The sequence below is a fragment of the Corvus cornix genome, chromosome 6 (assembly GCF_000738735.6).
Source record: "Corvus cornix cornix isolate S_Up_H32 chromosome 6, ASM73873v5, whole genome shotgun sequence".
NCBI classification, from domain to species: domain Eukaryota; kingdom Metazoa; phylum Chordata; class Aves; order Passeriformes; family Corvidae; genus Corvus; species Corvus cornix.
The window spans coordinates 29925524-29945185 of NC_046336.1; the positions used below are offsets into that span (position 1 = coordinate 29925524).

Consider the following 19662-nt stretch of genomic DNA (forward strand, 5'->3'; position numbering starts at 1 on the left):
ACACAGGGGACTGGATTCCTCTGGGAATTGGGACTTAAGCCTTAAAGTTTTTCAGAGCTTAATTGCCATTTTAACACATTTACAGCTTTGCAGACCATAATGTGAGTTGGTTTCGTTTCATTTTGTAGTGAACCAATACAATTAAAAAGACAAATCTCCTTTCTTCCTTAGCATTTATCTGTTAACATACTAGCAATTTTATTAGCAAAATAAATTTCTTAATCAGATAGGTACCAATAACTCTAACCTACACAGACACATAGAATTTGATTTTTTTTACATTTTCATTTTCTCCTTCTACCAAATCAATTGGAGAAGAATGGACAAAGACTAAAGAAAAGGTAGCATGACTTAACAAACTAAACCCTGCTTTGTGGAATTCCGTTGTGTAAAAGGTCATTTTTGTAGATTTGTGCTGCTTGCAGGGTTCTGCCTGTCAAATCCAGTAAGATCAGTACGGTGGGGAAAAATTAGAGGTGCTCATGAAGAGTACACTAAACTTGACCAATGCTACAATAAACAGTGGTGTTCCAGCGGGGCATTGTAGCTTTATTTTTACCTGGCGGTCAGGTTGACTCTGTCAACTACTTCCCAGTTAAGACCCAATTTACTCAGGCTGCATAAAATCTTCACTGTGACACTAATGTTCTGTGGAACTCTGTCTTCAGGGAACAGTAATTTCTACTCATCAAGAACATCTTGAATTTGAAAATTAAAGAATTTGGGATGGAGACTTTTAGACAAATTTATCATGGGATAATGGTTGAGAGGGCTTGTAATGTCTGCCCTTCTGTCACCATTGTCCGGTATAAGTTGTGAGTGAGCAGCTAAGATTTACTGTTCCATTCATGTGTCCTCAATCCACTGTGCCCCAAGTAAATTTAGGGGAACTACTAGGATTGTATCTAAAATAAACACTGCATTACCATGATGTGTAATGTCGGCAAAATTTGGCCTCAAACTGAAAACTATTACATTAGAAATGTTCTCTGTAAAATGGAAACATCCCATATTTACAGCTGTAGAAAATACTGCTACATAATTTCTACTGCTAATACTGTAGAAAATAGTAGCTTTGTAATGTGTGGGTGTATGTGTGTCTGTGTAAGTAGAGTAGAAAGTGCTATAGTGGTTCATCTTGTGGGTCATTCCCAAATAAGACTCATTTGAAAACATTTTAACTAATTGTGCTTTGTATTTTCTGTAGCAAATTAGGGAGCTTAGTTAGTTTTCAGCATTAAGAGGAGGTTGCTGCAGTATTTCTGCAATATAACAGGAATTATATTTGTTAATGTACTTTGGGAGCATTTAAATTCTAATCACGCAGACGAAAGGAAATTTCAAGTGATGGCAAGTAAATTTAAATTACACAACAGTAAAGACTTTCATACCTTTGAAAATATTTCAGCACTGCCTTTTTTTTTTCGCTTGCTTTGATTATCCATGATCACAGCAGCAGAATTCTATTGCTGTTGCCATAATTTCTAAAGCATAACTGTGCTGACATGAAATATGTATATATAGGTACATTTGCCAACTTGTTTTAATTTTGTCATTGGCTTTCCACCTCATGTATTGGGAGGGGCTGCTGATCAGTGCAGTGGCTGAAGGAGAAAGCAGAATTGTTGCAGGAGAAAATGAAGATAAGCAGGCAACATTTGCAGAAAAGGTAGGCATTTTTACTGTGGTTTCATACTGAAGAAAATAAGATTTCCATCCCATAAAACCTGTCTCTGTGACCCCTGGGAGCCCTCGGTGTGCCAGCCAGCATTTGCTGGCCATGCAGGTGTGAGTGGCTCGCAAGCACTGTGTAAGGCAGGATCTTTATGCCACATAAAATTGTGAGCTTTGCCCTTGTTGAGAAATCCTCTGGATCAGGTCTCACAAGCTATGTATGTCCAGTAATCTAATGGATATAGCTTGGTTTCTCCTGCAAGCTGGGTCTTGGCTAAGGTAGAAAAATGCAATACAAGATATGTAGTGATTGTGGAAGGGAGGACAATTCTTTCCAAGGAAGCATTTTCCTACCCTTCTCCAGCTCAATGTCCTCTTCCCATGAGACTTTCCACCTCTTCAGCAGCACCTGCTTATTGTAAAAAAGAGAGGAAAGAACTAAGCACCACTGTGACCAAAAATAGAATTCCCCAATTTTTTTTTTTATTGCTGTGTTTAACCTCTGCTCTTTTAATCATATGCACAGCAGGAAAAAGGGGATGTGCTCTAGCAACTTGTCAGCTGTGAAGCAGTGCAAATTTTTAGCTAGAAATCATGCTATCAGTTGGAAGTAAACAATAAGTCTGCATATATTTAATTATTTAATAAATTTTGAGTTATGCTATTCTTTTAATTATATTAATCAAGCAGGCTCCAACACTGCGAGCCTTAGGGCTTGAAGTGCAATTTCAGTGCTCTGTAATAAATTTGCCGAACTTTGGAAAAAGATGAAATGTCTTAATATTAAACATTTGCTTAATTTAAATTTTACTAAGCCATGCACTTTATAATTCATATTCTTTCAGTGCAATGTACAGCCCCAGCAGAACGACCGTAATAGTAGTTGTGAGTAAGCGTTCCTTTTGCACACAGGTTTTGCTTATGAACTTGATGAATAAAGGCCTGGCTATCGAGGGAATGGTAAAGATCTACACAGCTTTGCACTTCGAGGTCATTGGTTCAAGAGCACATCATTGAAGACAGAAAGCTAACATCCCACTGCTGCTTCATAACCTACATTAAATGGGTTCGTGGTGTCTGTGGAGACAAGGAAAGGCAACAACCAGTTCAATAACAAGAAAAGGGGTAGGACTAATGCATGGGTCCAAAGAAGAGGAGGAATCGGGAGATACCCAGTGTACTCCTGTCTTCCCCTGCATGCAGTCCTGAGGGCTTTACTCTTCCCTCAGTCTGGAAAGGTTGTAGCCACCCTCCTTGGGCTCATTTGATGTCATAAGCTTAATTGAGTTGAGCTGGGTAAATACTTCGGTCGAAAAAGATCCGAGGAAAATGCAGGTAGAAGATGGTTTGATGATGAAGTAATAGTGAACCTTGTTTGGTGCTGCACAACAGGCTTTTTGAAGGGAGCTGCCACACTGATATCCTGGCCACTGGTCATTACCTCAGGCATATAAATCACAGGCAGAGAACAGTTGGCCATGGTGTCTTCGTGACTGCCTTCCAAGTGAGTAATTACAGCCTGCCAATGGTAATTCCCCAGAAAAGTTAATCGCATGAGGTGCTCCCTCTTTTGATCAGTTGTGCAGTGTGATTGTTGCTTAAGGCTCATTTAAAGAAGTTGTTGCTTTTCAGTGATGTGATGCCTTTATGTGAGACCTTTATGAACATTAGGTGTGTTTAGAGGAAGGAGTTTGTGGAACATGGCAGTGATTTTTTTATTAGCCATTTCATATTTAGTTGTCAAAATGAAGTAAATTGCTTCTGCCTGCTCTAAAAAGTGCATTATTCTTCCTGCAGCTTTTTCCCTTCCTTTGGTCTTGTTGTCATTGTTTGCTTTGAAATCTGGGCTGAGACTGGACCCAGAATGCCTTTACTTAATGTATACGTGGGGCTTAGTGAAAGAAATTATTTCAGCCATTACAAAAGAGCCCTGTGACTTCTCCTCTGTGATAGCTTTATTTAGGAACACAGATGAAAGGGGGGAAAAAACCCCAAAAAACTTCACCTAAGTAGTTCCTTTATTAATAAGCTCCCTTTTGAACATTTTGTGAGTAAGAAGGAAAATAAGGTGAGAAAAACCAGAGAAGGAGAAACTCAGCCTCCTAGACAAATGAGTTTCCAGAAAAAAAAAATACAGAGATATGCAACCCTGGCTTGGTTTGGTTTGTTTCTTTTGCCCTTTAGCCCTTGTTACTTGTATAACATAAAGTTTTTATGCCTTTGGAAGAGGCTTTAGTCACAGGTTTTTTATAGTTTTAATATGAGTATACATTGAAAATGCTTAGTAATATTTTACATTTAATGTGGGGTTTTCTTTTTATTCTCAACACTTCACTGAAGCAGAAAGCATTTTTGGAAGAACTCTTACCCATCTGAGCCACTGAATTAGTCTAATGTAGCAGTTGTTAATTGATAGGTTCTTTCACTTAATTGTAATGTGGAAAAGCCAGTGGAAGATTTTGCAATGGAATTTTATGAATGAAAGTGTGGTTTACTTTTAAATAAGTATGCAGTGCTCAATGAAATGATCTCTAGAATTTTGTGAACGTTTTATTCAATAACCTCAGTCCGTGTTTGTTTTTATGGGGAAAGTGAAGTTCCAACTCTGTCTTTTTTTAATTTAAAATGTCAAAAGCTTATGTATAAAAAATACTTTTCAACCTCTAGGTATTTGTGCATTGCAAGAGTATTATTTCTTTGCATAAAGAATTCTATCTAAATGCACATAATAACTTTTTTTTTTAAAGTAGCCTAGGGGGAAAACATGCACAGGATATGTCAGTTCTTTCCTGAAAGAAAACAAGATAATTAATCCCTCACTTTGCACCTTGTTTATTTTGCGTCCAAACTTGAATACAAAACTTTTTTGACACAAAAAGCAATTAGGTTTTAAAATTGTTGTAATCTCTGTTAGAAAATTATACAGACTTGAAGTGATTAAAAAAAAAAAAGAATTCTTCAATCTCAAGCTATGGCAACCTGTGGTGTTTAGTTGGAGGATTTTTAGGGTTTAAAAGAAAAACAATGGAACTTTTATATTTCAAAATATTAGTGCATCAGCTTTATTGGAAAAAGCTGAAATTGTTCAAATTACCTCAGTAAAACAATTTGGACTGCGATTCCCGGAATGCTCATGAAGCTGACATGTCTACATGTTCTCAAAAAGTCATAATCCATCATTCTGATGCTAGATCGATGGATTATGACTTTCTGATGTCAGATCTGTGAATTAAGGCTTTTTTGAGTACAGCCTGCTATCCAATTATTGCCCCTATTCATATATTATAAATCATTATTCCTTCACCAGGTAGTCAGCAGTTTCTATTTCCTGAAGTTTCAGAGCCTTCTTTTTTTAGCCATAGTGGCGCTCCCATTGAGCAATCAAAAATGGAGAGTGCTGACCTGAAAAATAAAGCTTCTATCACAGCAAATTGTTGAGGGAACAACAGTCATTTCTAATTCTTCCAGTTTCTGTTGAAATAAAGGGTATTAGATTAGACTGAAACAAATCTCATCCCCTTCCTGCACAAACAAGCAATATAATAAATTAGTACAAAAGTTGTTGGCATGCCTTGACTTCATTTTTAAGTGCTCACGCCTGAGTTTCTTAAAACCAATGCTTTCTTCTGAGAAGTTGACTTTTTTTTATGTGAAGACAGATCAGCTTCTGATTTAAAGCTGAAGTTTGCCAGCATGCTACCTTAAGTGACTGTGTCTATTAGGTTCTGTTAAACTGAAGTTCCTTTGAATGAATTATTTATAGAGTAATAAACTTTCCTCTAATGCAATGGAATATATGATAAAAATAAAAAATGCTTTACTGTAACCAGTTTAGGTGTCAAATCAAAACACATCTACAAAAACTTTATTAAAAGATATTCAGAAAAAAAAGAGGAGTTGTTTTAGGACCTATCATGCATCCAGAGAAGTCATTAGATGAAATGTAATCATGCTGTGTTGGAGAGTTATCTCAACAGATTTTTCAAGCTAGGGGAATTTAGGTCTAGTCCGTGTGGATGGAAAAAATCAATAGTATGATCTTGTTGGTTTTTATTTCATTTTGCTGTACTGATATTCTTCATTAAGATGCAGTTTTCACAGTAGATGGCTATGCATAAAATATGCCCAGTCAGTACATCGCTAGTGGAGTAGTTGTCAAAAAGGACGGTAATCAATGAAAAGGAGCATGGTGTAACGAGTGGGGTAGAGGTCATCTTTTTAACTATTTGTTCTAGTCCTGTGTCTGTTGTGAGAGAGCTGTTGTAGTGCTGCCTTGTGCCTCAGTTTCTGCTTTGGGTGGCCACATGGACTCTAAAGTCTGTGTCCCAAGGACTGTTTCTGTGGCACCCTCCTGAAAAACAGGTTTATGTATCTTGTGTTACCCCTGTTGCTTTTCAGTCAAGGATGTTATCAGAAATCATATGAGAGAGTTAACAGGCCTTTTGCATGTCCTGCCATTAAGCAGTGGGGAGGGGCAGTTTGTAATATTTTAATATAAGGAAAGACATTGTCTTGGCATATTCATCTCATTCCTTATTGTTTATTTCAGGCGTTCAGGTCATTAATGGCACCCTTGCTCTTCCTTTTCCTGTTACCTCTTTTACATTTTCAAATTTGGCCACCAAGACTTCCAGGGTGCTGCAGAGCACTGGAATGAGGTGGTTTGTTGTGAGAACAGAACTAGTTGTTCTGTGAATGCCTCTGCAGAAAACATGATTTCAAGGACAAGTGCCAGCGCAGGGATGGAACTGGGGCGAAGCTCCAAAGCCTTCCTTGTTTCAGATAGCCCGGTTCTGCTGGTGGGGAGTCGAGTGAAGCTCCTTCTGCCACCCACGGAAGTCGGCTCCAACCCATTTTCAAATTTCCTGTAAACTGCAGATGCCCACTAGATGGAGACACAATATTTTATACATTAGTGGCTATACAGATGGTAATCAAACCCACCAGCTGCTGCCTGCGCATTCCGGGCACCTCGCCAATTTACTGGCAGTATGTTGACTGGGAAGCAGACAGTGACACACTTTGATCGAAAAGCTTGTATGATGATTTTTTTTTTGTTGTAATATTATTGTTTTTTTAAAAAATGATAAAAGAGATCAAGATGTGTATCTTGATCAAAGGGTACTGCTGTCTGCTTTCCCATCAGCAACTTCTAATTTATAGAAATCAGATTGCTTGGAAAGCAATCAGCAAAGGTTTGAGGTCTTTCTTGTTCTCACTGCCAAGACATGCTGACAAGTGAGAAAATTAAAATCAGAGAAGGTAGGGAGAGAACTAGTAAAACACTGGTTGAAATATAATTATTTAAAGTTCATGATTTTAATAATTTTAGGGCTGTTAAAAAATCCAGTTAAAGTGCTCAATTTGGCTTTTGCTTGTATTATAAGAATGCCTTAAGGTCTTTTTCTGATGGAGGATGTTGCTTTGAGACTAATTTACCATGGAGAGAGAAATATATCTATTACTTGTTGTCACAGAAAAATAACCTGTCTCTGGTTCTGGGGCCAAGTTTTTCAAAGGTACCTCCTATCAGCTCTATTTCTTCCACATGGAGCTGTGCATCTAGTATAATTTGTTAGGGTGAATACATGATATAATGGACACCTGCAAAGAACTCTTAAACTAGTCAGTCCTATAAATGTGAAGATACTTTGTGCAGAGGGACTTTACTGAAAATTTATCTATCACACTTGGTAAGGTCTTTTCTCTTTAGGGTCTCTAGTTGAGTCATTTTTGTTTTCAGCTCATGGTATTGACTCCAAAAACCTTGGTTTTTTTAATTTTATTTTTCAGTCCTTCCAGGCTTAAACAACAATTAGAAGTTGCGTATATATATATGTGTGTCTGTGTATGGACTGTTTTTCAGTGCATAGGTCAATATTTCTGGCTGACATAAAAGCACAAACCCAGTGACAGATGTGAGAATTGCTTCACATTCAGCCAGTTTTTAAAACGAAAATGGAGAATCACATGATAGAAGGACCTGGGATATGTGACATTTTGTCTAGATGGAGCAAGGGGCTATTGGAGGGGAAGAGCTTGATGTAGGTAAGGAAGTGAATAGGGCCCACCTCGAGGAGTCTTCAGTGTGATCTTTGATCTGCTCTCTGGGTTACACTCAGCCTTACTGCCTCTCCTCCGCCCATGAGAAGTGGTTGCTGCTTCCCATCGCCCTTGCTCTTTCCTTCCACAGCACCAAATGAAGTCCTGTGCCCTCATCCAGCCTGCCTTTCTCTCTGTTGCCAGCTGAGCTTCCCACCCATTAATGATTTTCCTATCTTCTCCACGTCTCTGCTTGGCAATGCAGACACATTGGATGTTCCTGCTGAGTGCTTTCTTTAAGGGTTAGATCAAAATACAGCAGCTTCAGAGTAGGTGATGTCAGGTTTCTGGGTATGGCTCTGTGTTCTTAAGAGAAGATGCTGCCATTGGGTGTTTGCTCCCTCTAGGTATTTATGACATTGCAATTTAGGAAAGCTGCCAAGGAAAAGGTGCTGCTGAAAGGAATAAATAAAACCCTTTGGCATCATTGCTTCATTTTTTTCCCATCGAAAGCCGACACATTGTCTTTATCTCATCAGGCAAACTGTGTGCAAACTTTGTGATCACATGTTCTTTGCCTATTTTTGTAGAACAGAGTTTCTCAGAAGGACAAAGCACAAGGGGAGGAGAGGAAAGGCTGCAGTGTACAACTCAATGCCGTACCCTTTAGCTTCACTTATTCTGTGGGTGACTCAAGATTTTCACTCCAAAGTTGGAAGTGTTTGCTCTCTATTCTGAGTTGTGATAGAATTCTGTATGATTGTGGAAATCTTTGATTTTTGTTGGTTCTGTTACTTTTCTGTCTGGTAATTTTCTAGAAGATGTAGTTAACATAATTTATAAGGGATAAGGAGTTAAGAGACTGTTGTTTGTTTGTTTGTTTAATTGGAAGAAATTATTCAGTAGAGGTGTTTGTTTCTTCTCATGCATTGTTTAAACAAATTCTAAAAATCCACATTGGATTATACGATTTGTCATGAGCTTCCTAACAAGTCAAAGCAGAATGAGATTTATGCTCTTTCTCAGCAGAAACCATTTCATGCCCCAACAGAAATGGAAATGACTGTTCTCAGAAACCTTCCAAGTCGAAGTGGGAGGAGATAATCTGTAAGGAGATGTTACCTTCTCAAAAACAACCTCACATCATCCAAGGTGTGGTTGGCTTTGGCAGTTTACCAAGGGGAAGCTTTACTAGATTTCAAATCACCCACCTAGCCAAGCTGTGCTGAGGCAAGGCTTTGTTTAACTCCTGCATTCACCAGACCAACCCTGCCTTTACCCACAGCTGCATTTTTTATCTAACGTGAAGGACAGGATTATAAGGGAGAGTTAAAACAAACACAGGCACTCAAGCTGAGATGCAGCATTAACAGATTTATGAACACGTACGTAATGAGAGGAGCCTCTTTACAATGGGGCACCAAATCCAAGTGTCACGTAAAGAAGGGGTGGTTTCTTGTGACTAACAGGCTATGGTTAGAACTCTGCAGATTCAAGTTATATAGAAATGGAGTTGTAAAGAACTACTGATATCTTAGACTTATGTGGGGGTTTTGTGTGTGCTGATCAAATATTCTGGTGTTAAAATAGACTAGTTTCACATAGAGAGGTGACTGAAAACTGTAACTCTGAAATTTCAGAGAAGAACTGGCTTGCTTCTGCATTCCCAAATTGGGAAATGTATGCTAATGGCTTAATTTTTATGATAAAAACATGAAAAATAAGTCCCTAAAATAGTGTTGAATCAATTTTCTGATAAAACAAATTTGTTTTCCCATTTGTGATTAAAATGACCTACAGTAAGATTTTTTTTTTTAACTAGGTGTTAATTAAAAATATGGAAATGGATTTTAAAAACCTTGTAGTTCACAGTGGAAGAATTACCATAACTGATCTGTTCTCAGAACCATGCCTGTTCTGAGATGTTTTAAGATGTCTACGTTACTGGTTGTTTTTCTGCATGTTTGTTTCCAAAGCAAAATGTGATTCCAATAAAAACAGTAATTGAATTTACAGTCCACAGGACAAATTGTTGTTTTAACAGAAACTTACACACTCAGGCAAAGACCTTACGTTTTAGGTCTAATAACAAAAAACATAAGATCCCCATTTTTATGTGGCTATATATTCTGGAAAGTTTTCTAATGTGGCATTTTTTAAAAAAAAAATCTATATTGTATTTTTTAAATTGTGTGAGCAGTTTTTTCCCCCTCTTAGCTCTGGATCAATATTCCTTAGGTTGCGTTGGTTTGGGGTTTTTTTAATGCAACCTTTTAAATGTTAGTGCAGCTATTTTCTGTAGCATCAGCTGGGGGTGAATCAATACAGACAAGCCTATCCACATCTAATGCACCTAATGACTGAGAGGAGTTTGGAGAGAGCTTGTTCCCCTGGTGTTTGGTGCTGAGACAATGTGCAGAGCACGGGGCAGTTGTGTGAGGGGCTTGGCCATGACCAGTCTTGTGGAGAAAAGGCTGATTTCGGAGGAAGTGGGTAGGAAGGGAAGCCTGTCCAAGAGCAGTGGCAGACAAAGGCAGGAGGTGGGACCTCTTTCCAGCGTCAGGCAATGACTGCACTTTACTGTATCAACAGCAAAATACTATTTTTCTTCTGTCAGATTTTCTCAGCAGGAGCCCCCAGGCTCTTCTCAAACCCTTTTTGTTCTAAAAGGTGGGGGGTTAAGTTTTCCTAGGTTTTTGGAATCTTCTTGTTGCCTTTCTTTCCTGTACATGGCACTCCTGTTTAGGTAAAACCTGAAGTCTCTGCTTGCTGAGCTAAGAGAAATCTGGTGGGGCTCAGCTCCAGGGGCACAGGCTGCTCTGAACTGGTGTGTACAGAGCATGAGACACACTGGAAATTCACATTGTGCTGGAAACAGGCATGTCTACATTAGCAGGCTTTTTTTGGAAGTCTTAGGGCTGACCTAAAGCCCTGTGGAACAGTAAGAGTTGGTGAGATACTGCTGCATCTCAGAGGTAACACCTGGAAAAAACAGTCCAGGATACTGCCAACAGCTGTCTGACTCTTCCTCTACACACAGGGGTGCAGGAGGAACACGTGGTGCTGGTAATCATCTCTGAGTTCCTACAGTGACCATTTGAATATAAAAGGGAATATTTCATATTTCTCAGCACCAGGCAAACCAGGGACCCTGAGTGAGGAAGACAGCTTTCCTAGGTTCCCCTAGGGAGGAGAAGGAGAGGGAGCAGGCTGTGCTTGCTGCAGTCCAGGGCAGGTACATTAAGGAATTTTTAGGTTCTTAATTCATCTTAGTTGCTCTGACTGTCTCTCAGGAGAGGCAATCATCTTTGCACTTCCTGCAAGGAGGGGTTTAGGGGGTTGACAGAGCCCCTAAAGCAGGTGTGATGAATACCAGCCCCCTAAGCAATTTAATTCTTATAGGCCATTTTGTTGCCAAAGGCGCATGATCTCATGCAAATTGGTTTTCTGAGAGTATGGAATTGCAGCAAGTATTTATAAAATGTTTGAAGCCTGGTCCCAGAAAGAGGTACCAAGATGCACCTGGCCAAATGTGGTTTCACATTTTTATCATAACGTTTTCAGCATTCATATTGGATCTTTACTGATTAAATAATGTGGGAAAAGAGATGCACAAAAAAGAGGTGTAAAGCTCCAACCTGATAAAGGTGGATGCCACCAAAACATTAGACTGCCTATTGTTCACTGGGTTCAACAGAACTTACTTGTATGGTTTTCAGATGTGATCACATGCATAATAAAAAGGGCCTTCATTTTTTGAAAACATTTGTAGGTCTAGATAGGTGGTTACTGTGGGAAAGGTGCTTGTCAGGTTTTTATTGTTTTTTAAATGACTTTAGATCCCTGTTGATTATGACTGTACAGCCAGAATAGGAGCTGGCTTCTCTTTGCTTGTTTGATGGGTGCCCTTGAAGTGGAAAGTGGGGGGTTGGTACTTTGAAGAATCCAGACATGCAAGACTTGCACTTTCAAGAACGAAAAAAAAAAATCCTTCAGCCCTCCTGAAAATATGTAGGTACTATTTTTAAAAGGGTTACATTAACCTCGAGCATTTAAAATGATGAGGCATATCCCAAAAAATCATGAGTTGCTTAAAAATAATTGTTTGGTTCCTTTTCCTTGCAGTCTAGTTTTTGAGCTTTCAAGATTTATGTTTTCAATCTTTTCTCTGCAACCATAAGAGCTAACTTTATTTTTAAATGAAAGCTGAGATTCTCTTGTAATCCCATAACTCTAGGAGATTTGGCAATGCTAAATACAATGCGAATTTAGAGTGACCATTCCAAGGTGAATAATTTAGTGATGTGTCCTCAGCATTAAAGCCAACTGGGGATATTTTTTTCTATGTCTTTCATTTTGTCTTTCTAAATAATCTGCAAATTGGCAGCAATAATTGGAAGCTTGGTAAAAGCAGTAGAAGAAAACTACAGCCTAGTAAAATCAGAGGGGTTTATTGGGGTTTTTTTTCCTGGTATGTTAGGATAGATAGATTCTTACAGAATCTAGGTATTAAGGACATTCTGCATTAAGATATCTCTAGAGAGGAAGGCTTTGGTTTTTTTTGTAGAAGCACCCTTTTCTACTCACTCAAGCATTAAAATTGGCAGCAGTTCCTGGAGTAGCAAGAAAATCCTGGTTGTTGTCCTCATACAGTTACTGAAAACAGTAAGAGGATATGTAAAAGCTTTAACTCCAAGGAAAAATATTTATAACTGTGACATTGTGTTTCCTTACAGTAATTTATGGGCAAAATGTAGGAAAGGAGGAACACAAGCTATAAATAATATTTCTTATGTAAACATAATGGCAGTAGCAAATTCTTTTTATTTAAAAATTAATATTGATGTTCATTAATATAAATTACCACATTTCAGATGACTCTGATGTCCTTGAGGCCAGATGTCACTGACTGATTTACAGCTTCCTGGGGGGAGGAGGAGATCCTGTTTTGTCAATGTAGGCACCAAATTGCTTCAAATAGCTATTTTAGACTAGATTAATTACTAATGTATTGTCAACAAAGTCGATTCACATCGCAGCTCAGAAACATGGAAAATTCTCTTTAGAACATATTGGCTTGGATTTTGAAATGCAGGAAAAAGAGCATAAAGCCTACCTTTGACTCACTGAACTTCTGTCTCTTTAGGAGTAGTGGCTTGAAAACTCCTGCCCAGGAACACACACACAGAATTTCCATGTGCATCATTACCAACTGGGGAACATCCTTCAGAGGCAGAGTTTTAGGCCATCATTGATCTTAATTCTGCTTTTAATATTAATACAAATCCACGTAGCGAGGGTGTGCAGGAGGAAGCTCTGCCACCTCAGTCACACCGCAGAGATCAGATATCTGGATTAAGTTTTTGAGTGCTTCGTAAAATCCTTCGGTCCTTTGGACCTCATGTATTAAATTGCTGTGAAAGAGGATGGCAGATGTATTTGTAGAGCTATCAGCAGCCTCCCAGGAGCCTCCTGTGGGAACGCTGGTGGGCGATGCCTCTGCAGGCAGGTGGGGTGCATTTGTTGTGTTTGCATACGCTGGCAGGTTAAAGGAGAGGGATAAAAAAAGCAGGCGGGTTTGAGTCAGTGCATCTCTGTCCATTAGGTATTCATTCAAATTCAGCCACATGAAATACAGGCAGCCAACAAACCATCTCTTGTAAATGCCTTTTATTCTAGCAGCTGAATTCAGCACATTTGTAGGTGTGTGGCCAGGCATGCTTAGCATGAATAGCAAACTGATGTAAATCCTGTATTACAGAGTTTGTTTGATAGCAAATCTCACATATATGTGAGAGAAATCTGTGCAGGCCTCTGGTAGCATAAGGTCCCATGGCATACAAGTACAAACTACACAGGCGATATGAATATAGAGAAAAATGCACAAAGAACTCCCTTTTTGAAACTCATCTGCCATTCATATAAATCAAACCCAAATCCATTGAAAGGCTTTGAAAGATGTTACAAGGCTTTAGAAACGGTCCATGTTGAATGTGGGATCTTTTATCCAATCCTTATAAATAATTATTTTCCTGTGTTTGGTAAGATTAGCTACAGAGAATTTATGTTAAGACTGTGTGGAAAGGAGTACAGAATTTCAGATAATATCAAGCTGAAAAGGTGGTTTTAAAATGTTTCTGTGATACAAAAGCCTTCTACCAAAGAGGCAAATGTATCACCCCCTCAGTCTTTTATCTCATTTATGAAATAAGTAAACATAAACTTTGAATTCTCATTTTCAGCAAGTACGTTAGTAAATCCAAACTGACCTTGACCTTAGCTTTGCTAATTTCCAAACTCTGATATTTATTCCTGGAGTAGATTGTTTCCCTTCATACCACATACATAAATACTGCAAACCTTTCCAATGCCTTGAATTAGAGTGTAAGTAAATAGCTGGTTTTAATCTACATAATATTTTGAAAGCAGACGTTCTGTGCTATGACTATTAAGATATACCCAGCAGCCATTTCTATAATACTAAAACCTCTTATATATATTATTAAATGTAATGCTATCAGCCAGGGCTTGTTTTATGCCACAGAAGCTTAAATAATAAAATACAGCGTGGATAAAATCTGCAATAATAGTAACTTAAGCAAAATTAATTTAAGTAACAGATAACATCTGGGGGAAAATGTAATGGTATATTGGTAAGTTATGCAAAGCAAATTTTATAACAACTACCACATCTGTGGAACTCATCTATTAGAACGCTTTACCAATCTTCTTTCCTGCCATTATTCTGTTTTAGAAATTTCCCTGTGTACTATTTTACTGTCTTTTCTCTGCCTATGTTTGTAAAAAGGCAATTTTCTACCTCTCAACAACAAGAAAAGAGTGTGAGTTTATGTACAGAACAATACAGCGCTTTTTATACAAACCTGTCTTTATGCACACTTGTACCAGAAAAAATTCCAGAGTGGGATTCCAGACAGGCCCAGGGCTGTCCTCTGAGAGCAGTGTCTGCACCAGCTGCAGTTCTCAGCTGGGCGGGTGCCACTGGGCTGGGAAAGTGGTGCTGACCCATCAGTCCCACGTCAACCTGTGCTGACTTCTCCCAGCCAGGTGCCCTCCTGGCAGCCCCCCTCACCTTGGAACTGGTAAGAACAGTGCACCTAATTGTCCCTCCAGTCTCTTTCAGAGCAGCTGACACTGATATGCCAGCTACATTTGTGCAACTGCCTCACAATTTTGTTATGTTTGAATTCCCGTGGACCCGCTGGACCGCAATGTGCAGGAAAATATTGCCAATTAATTTTAAGGCATTATCATCTTGCCAAACTCTTTCTCACATTTCAATAGTTATATTGATTCAAGAGGACACTTTGAGTAATACATCTTTGTCATAGTGAATAATGCTCACACAATGACAAATCTTCAGGAATTAAAAAAAGGAGGATGAAGTTTTTAATGTAGGTCAGTGGGAGTAATTCACCATAAATTTACTCAGACTTCAGAAACTAGCAACATTTTTCTAAAGCCACTGTAACTGTATAAAACTTACTCTGTCTCCTTCTCTGTTTTTAAATAGATTTTACTACAGAGCCATTGGTGCTATTAAACATGAGGTTTTGTTCAAAGGAAACACAAAGACTTAATTGTATTTTTTAAAGGAAAGTATTGCATCAGAAGGATTCATTTAAATACGTTTGTTGGCTTCGGGCTCTCACCACAATTCATTCGTTCTCATTTTCCCCTGGACTTGTTAAGGACACAGTGTATAGGAAGGAGCAATGCAGAATGGCATTTTTAGGTCACTATATTTTGGCTGTAAACTGTAGTCCTGCTCATAAACTTGTTATTACTAAACAAAATGCTTCATATTCTACATTGAAGTTTCACAGTCTTTAAAAAAAACTTTTGGCTGAATGTTGGGACTACTATGGCTCATTAAAGAGACTAGTTCTGCTGTAATTTAGTTATTTCTTAATGATCCAAGGGTTATTATTAGACATGGAACAGATGAGTAAAGAATGGCTTTCTGTAAAAAGACGCAGTGAAGTAAAAATATTACTCAGAAAAACAGAACCTCTGACAATCTTATCCATGACACAAAAATGTATTTGATCAGCTTGGAATTGATTCTAAAAACATGGTCTATCTTTTTAGCATTATTTTGCTTTTTTAAAATTTGGACTGGAGACAATAAATGGAATAATGATTTAATCTAAATAAAAATATATTTTGAGTGAATAGGTAACTAACTAAGCAAAAAATATTATTTTAAGGAAGCAGAAAGTAATTTTGAATTCTCATTAGCTTCAGCTAATACTTTTAATAAGAAAATATAAGGTAAGAAATCAGAGAAAATGGAAATAGTTGCTAAATTTAAAATGCCCTAGTTTTTTTAAAAATTAGAATTTGAAAACAAAGTGTCTTTATTTTTGAAAGAAATACAATTTAGGCCAGTTTTTTCATTTTGATACAAAGCCAGAACTTTCTGACTCTTTCTTTTGTGAGTATGCAGGTACTGACAAAGTGCTAAAAATTTGAGTTACAAGTGATAGAGGAAAATGCTTTTATAAATCTATTCTTCTCCTCAGTTATAATCTGCAAATCTTTCTGTCAGCCTTTTAGGATCTTATAAACATGGGCTAATACTGTCTACCTGCTTTACTGAGCTCACACATGGCAGGGAGCCTTGGAGGTAGTGACAGAGTTCAAACAGAAGTTCTGAAAAGCTTTTAGGACTACAAAAGAGATTTTTATTGTAATGAGGTGGCTAGGTCTAACTTTTTATTTTCAGCTGTTGCTATCACTTCTGCAGATGTATAGAATCTTTACTATTTTCAGCATGTTTTACTGTAGGAAATAACGAAGTGACCCAAATATCAACTTAGCTACAATTTCAAAAGTATGAGGAAATTAATTTATGGGAGCTGCAATTACCCTGATGTGAATTAATGTAGTTTACTTACACCATCCAAGCAAAATCCTGTTTGTAATCGCTGACTCAGAACTGGAACATCTGCCTCATATTCTCGATGGGCACTTCCCCTGTAGAGGCCCCAGACACACCATTTCAGTGCTGTAGCCTGCTCCTTGCTTGTTCACAAATGCCTTTTTTCGCCCTATTTGGCACATATGTTCTCTGTCATCCATTTTTTTAAAGTAGGACACAAAACCTTGTCCCTTTAGAGGACACAGAGCTGCCTTCTGCATCACTCCTGAGAACCTGAGCATGGACTCGCTGCTTCATCCAGCTGCTCCGAGGGGGAAAAGCCCTGCCCTTGTCAGAGCATTCCTGGAGCTGCAGGTCACACACCGGCAGAACAGCAGTGAGGTTCCCATGATCACAGCAAAGGAACAAGAAGAAGCAGCAAAACTTGGACCATTAGCGACTCTTAAATGCTAGATACACATTAAAATATTTTTCTTAGAACCTTATTTGATTTAGTGTCACTGCAACTTCACTCCAACTGACTCCTTTGGTACAGCCCTGCAATTCTGAACTGCAGCAAGGTCCCTGTTCAGAAGTGACAAATTTACACTGGGAAGGCAGAATGTTACCTGAGCACTGTGTTTTCTAAACGTAATTATCCACATGAGTAAGAAGCTGTAGTGTTATGAAATTATGAAAATCATCTGTTCTTTCCAAGTATTATAAAGAGGGCCCCTTGAGAGGCAACTAGAAATTAAAGCTGATCTATAATCATTTTCAGAATGCTTTCCAGCTCTGAGCACCTGGATAGTAATAGAAAAGGTACTGTTTTTTGTTGTTTGCCAGCCATTTCATTTCCATTTAAAAAAATCTGCAAGAAACCTCTGAGAAATAATTAAACATGAATTACTTTCTTCTTTTTTCTTTTTTTCTGTTTAATACTACCAGGATGAGATTGAACTTGACCAACCTGCAGTTTCCCCCTCAGCTTCAGCAAGAGAATTTCAGGTATAGTTTTGTTCCTTTTAATTAATGTTGGGGTTTTTTTTAAGCTATTTTTCTATGAATTTCCATTGGATCCCAGTCACTGGTGAAATTTATTCTCTAGAACATAGCATGCATTCTCTTCTAAGATTGAATGAAATTACTTTTAATGCATTAATCAGCGGAGGAAATTTATTTGAGTGAGCCCCTCTGGGCTCTCGCCCTGTGTGAGGATGTGTCTGCCTGGCCTGGGCACTGTGAGACAGCCATGATGGTCTCTGTCAAGGCAGCACTTCCCAAAAGCAGCTCTGTTTTTGGGAAAAAACAGTCCTGTTTCAGCAGGACTGTTACCTGTCCTTGTGCTGGTGCTCTTGGGTCTCGTAGAGGGCAGGAGGATGTTCTAACTCTACACCTGTGGCTAACACTACAACCTGTGGCTGGTTGCTGCTAGGGGTCTGACCAGGGGGGTTACCTGCAAGAGCCCTGTCCAGAGGCAGCGTCTTCCGAGGCAGATGCTGTGGCTGAAGATGAGAAGTCTGCAGTATGTGAAATCCCAAATGAAATTACTGGCAACCTTGAGGTACTATTACTAGAAAGCTATTCACTAATTCTGTCTATGGTTAATTAGCTAGCTCAGTCTTAATGAATATAAACTGTATTTGTGCTAAAGCTGGCAAAAAGCACATCCATATGCTGTAAAAATGTGAATTAGCTTCTATAAATAACTCCTAGTTTAGTCAGCTTACATATGATAAGATAAAAAATACTCAGTAATATGACAACATATATCTTCAGCCTTACGATGTGTCAAAAACAGGGGCCAAATCCTGCTCTCAGGGATGTCAGTGGTAAAATTCCTTCTCAGGGATTCAGGACCAGCTTCTGTGCTGGAGTATATGCAATGTGTGCTTAATATAAATTGTTAGATGCATCTATGTCACACGTCCTTCAATTTGTGTAAGAAATGACTCATTTATGCCAATTTTAGGCTTTGTCTGGTAGGTGTGTGACTACACAAGAGCTGCCTCAATGGAACAGATCAGCTGTCAGTATGTGATCTACAGACTCTGAGAGGTCCATGATTTCTTTCTGTGAGGTTCATGGAAGGGAAGGAAGCTACTGTCTCTGGAATTAATAGGAAATGGTCGAAAGCAAACCTGCTAGAAGGGAGTTGCACCAAAGAACTGCTGGGATTTGGCAACATGCAGGTGGCATTAGGCACTTTGAACTTCAGATACAGCACATTAGACACTATTGATGAAGCAGCAGCTTAATAGATACCTAATATTATCTGAAAATAGTGTGGTATTGATAAGTTGCTTTACCTGGACTATGCATCTGTGGGGAATATGAATTAGGATAATGATGCCATCATTAGATCTACCTACTGGAGTTCATATTCCATTTCAAAATGTCTGTAGAAATCGGAGGGAATCTCTGGCCTATGTTACTTTACTCTTGTCTCTACCAATAGAAAAGAGTCAATTCCTAGTTTTCACTTGACCTTGATGCCATTAATATCAGTGCTAAGAGGCTTTTTCTTTACAAAACTGCACAGATGAGAAAAATGCTTTTATTTTTTTCTTCTTTTGCAACTCTGGTTGTATAAAAAGGAAATAATTTCCCCTCAGGTTTTAATTCTTTCACCAGTGTATCATTTTCACCCATTTTCTCAGTTTCTTGACCTCTGAAGTAATCTTATAATTAGATTTTTACCTGATTCATGATCAAAGTCATACCGTTTTTTGTTATGTGTGAAATATGATTTCACAATCTGCATTATGTCTTAACATATGCATTAACAAGGCAGCTGTTGCTCTAACTGAGTCTTGAAAATAACTTTTCGTCTGATGTCACAGTGCTGACACTCAGTGGTCTTAGCAGCAGCCATAGTGAAGTGTGGTGGCAGATGATTTTCACTGGAGGTAGGACCAGAGACAGAGGCATGTGAAAACTGGAGAAGAAAAGGCATCTGGAGTGGCTGGGAGAGGATTAGCCCAGAGGATCAGTGTTCCAGCTACCAAGAACACACATCATGTAAAGGGATGAAGACATATTTGTTGACACTTGGATTGAAT

General features: G+C 38.5%; 1 protein-coding gene across 10 annotated transcripts in view; it reads left to right on the plus strand.

Moving 5' to 3' along the window:
* Positions 1-19662, plus strand: part of CABCOCO1 (ciliary associated calcium binding coiled-coil 1) — a 263455-nt gene that overhangs the window by 205643 nt on the left and 38150 nt on the right. For 7 of the 10 annotated variants that reach the window (XR_005602170.1, XM_039553754.1, XM_039553751.1 and 4 more), the window contains 2 exons: positions 17549-17608; positions 18036-18164. Coding sequence is in view for 7 of the 10 variants with exons in the window: in XM_039553754.1 (XP_039409688.1) it covers positions 17549-17608; positions 18036-18164 (189 nt within the window). In the remaining 3 variants the exon portion in view is untranslated. The remainder of the gene's footprint in view (positions 1-17548; positions 17609-18035; positions 18165-19662) is intronic. The other 3 variants (XR_005602171.1, XR_005602172.1, XM_039553755.1) reach the window with 1 other exon arrangement.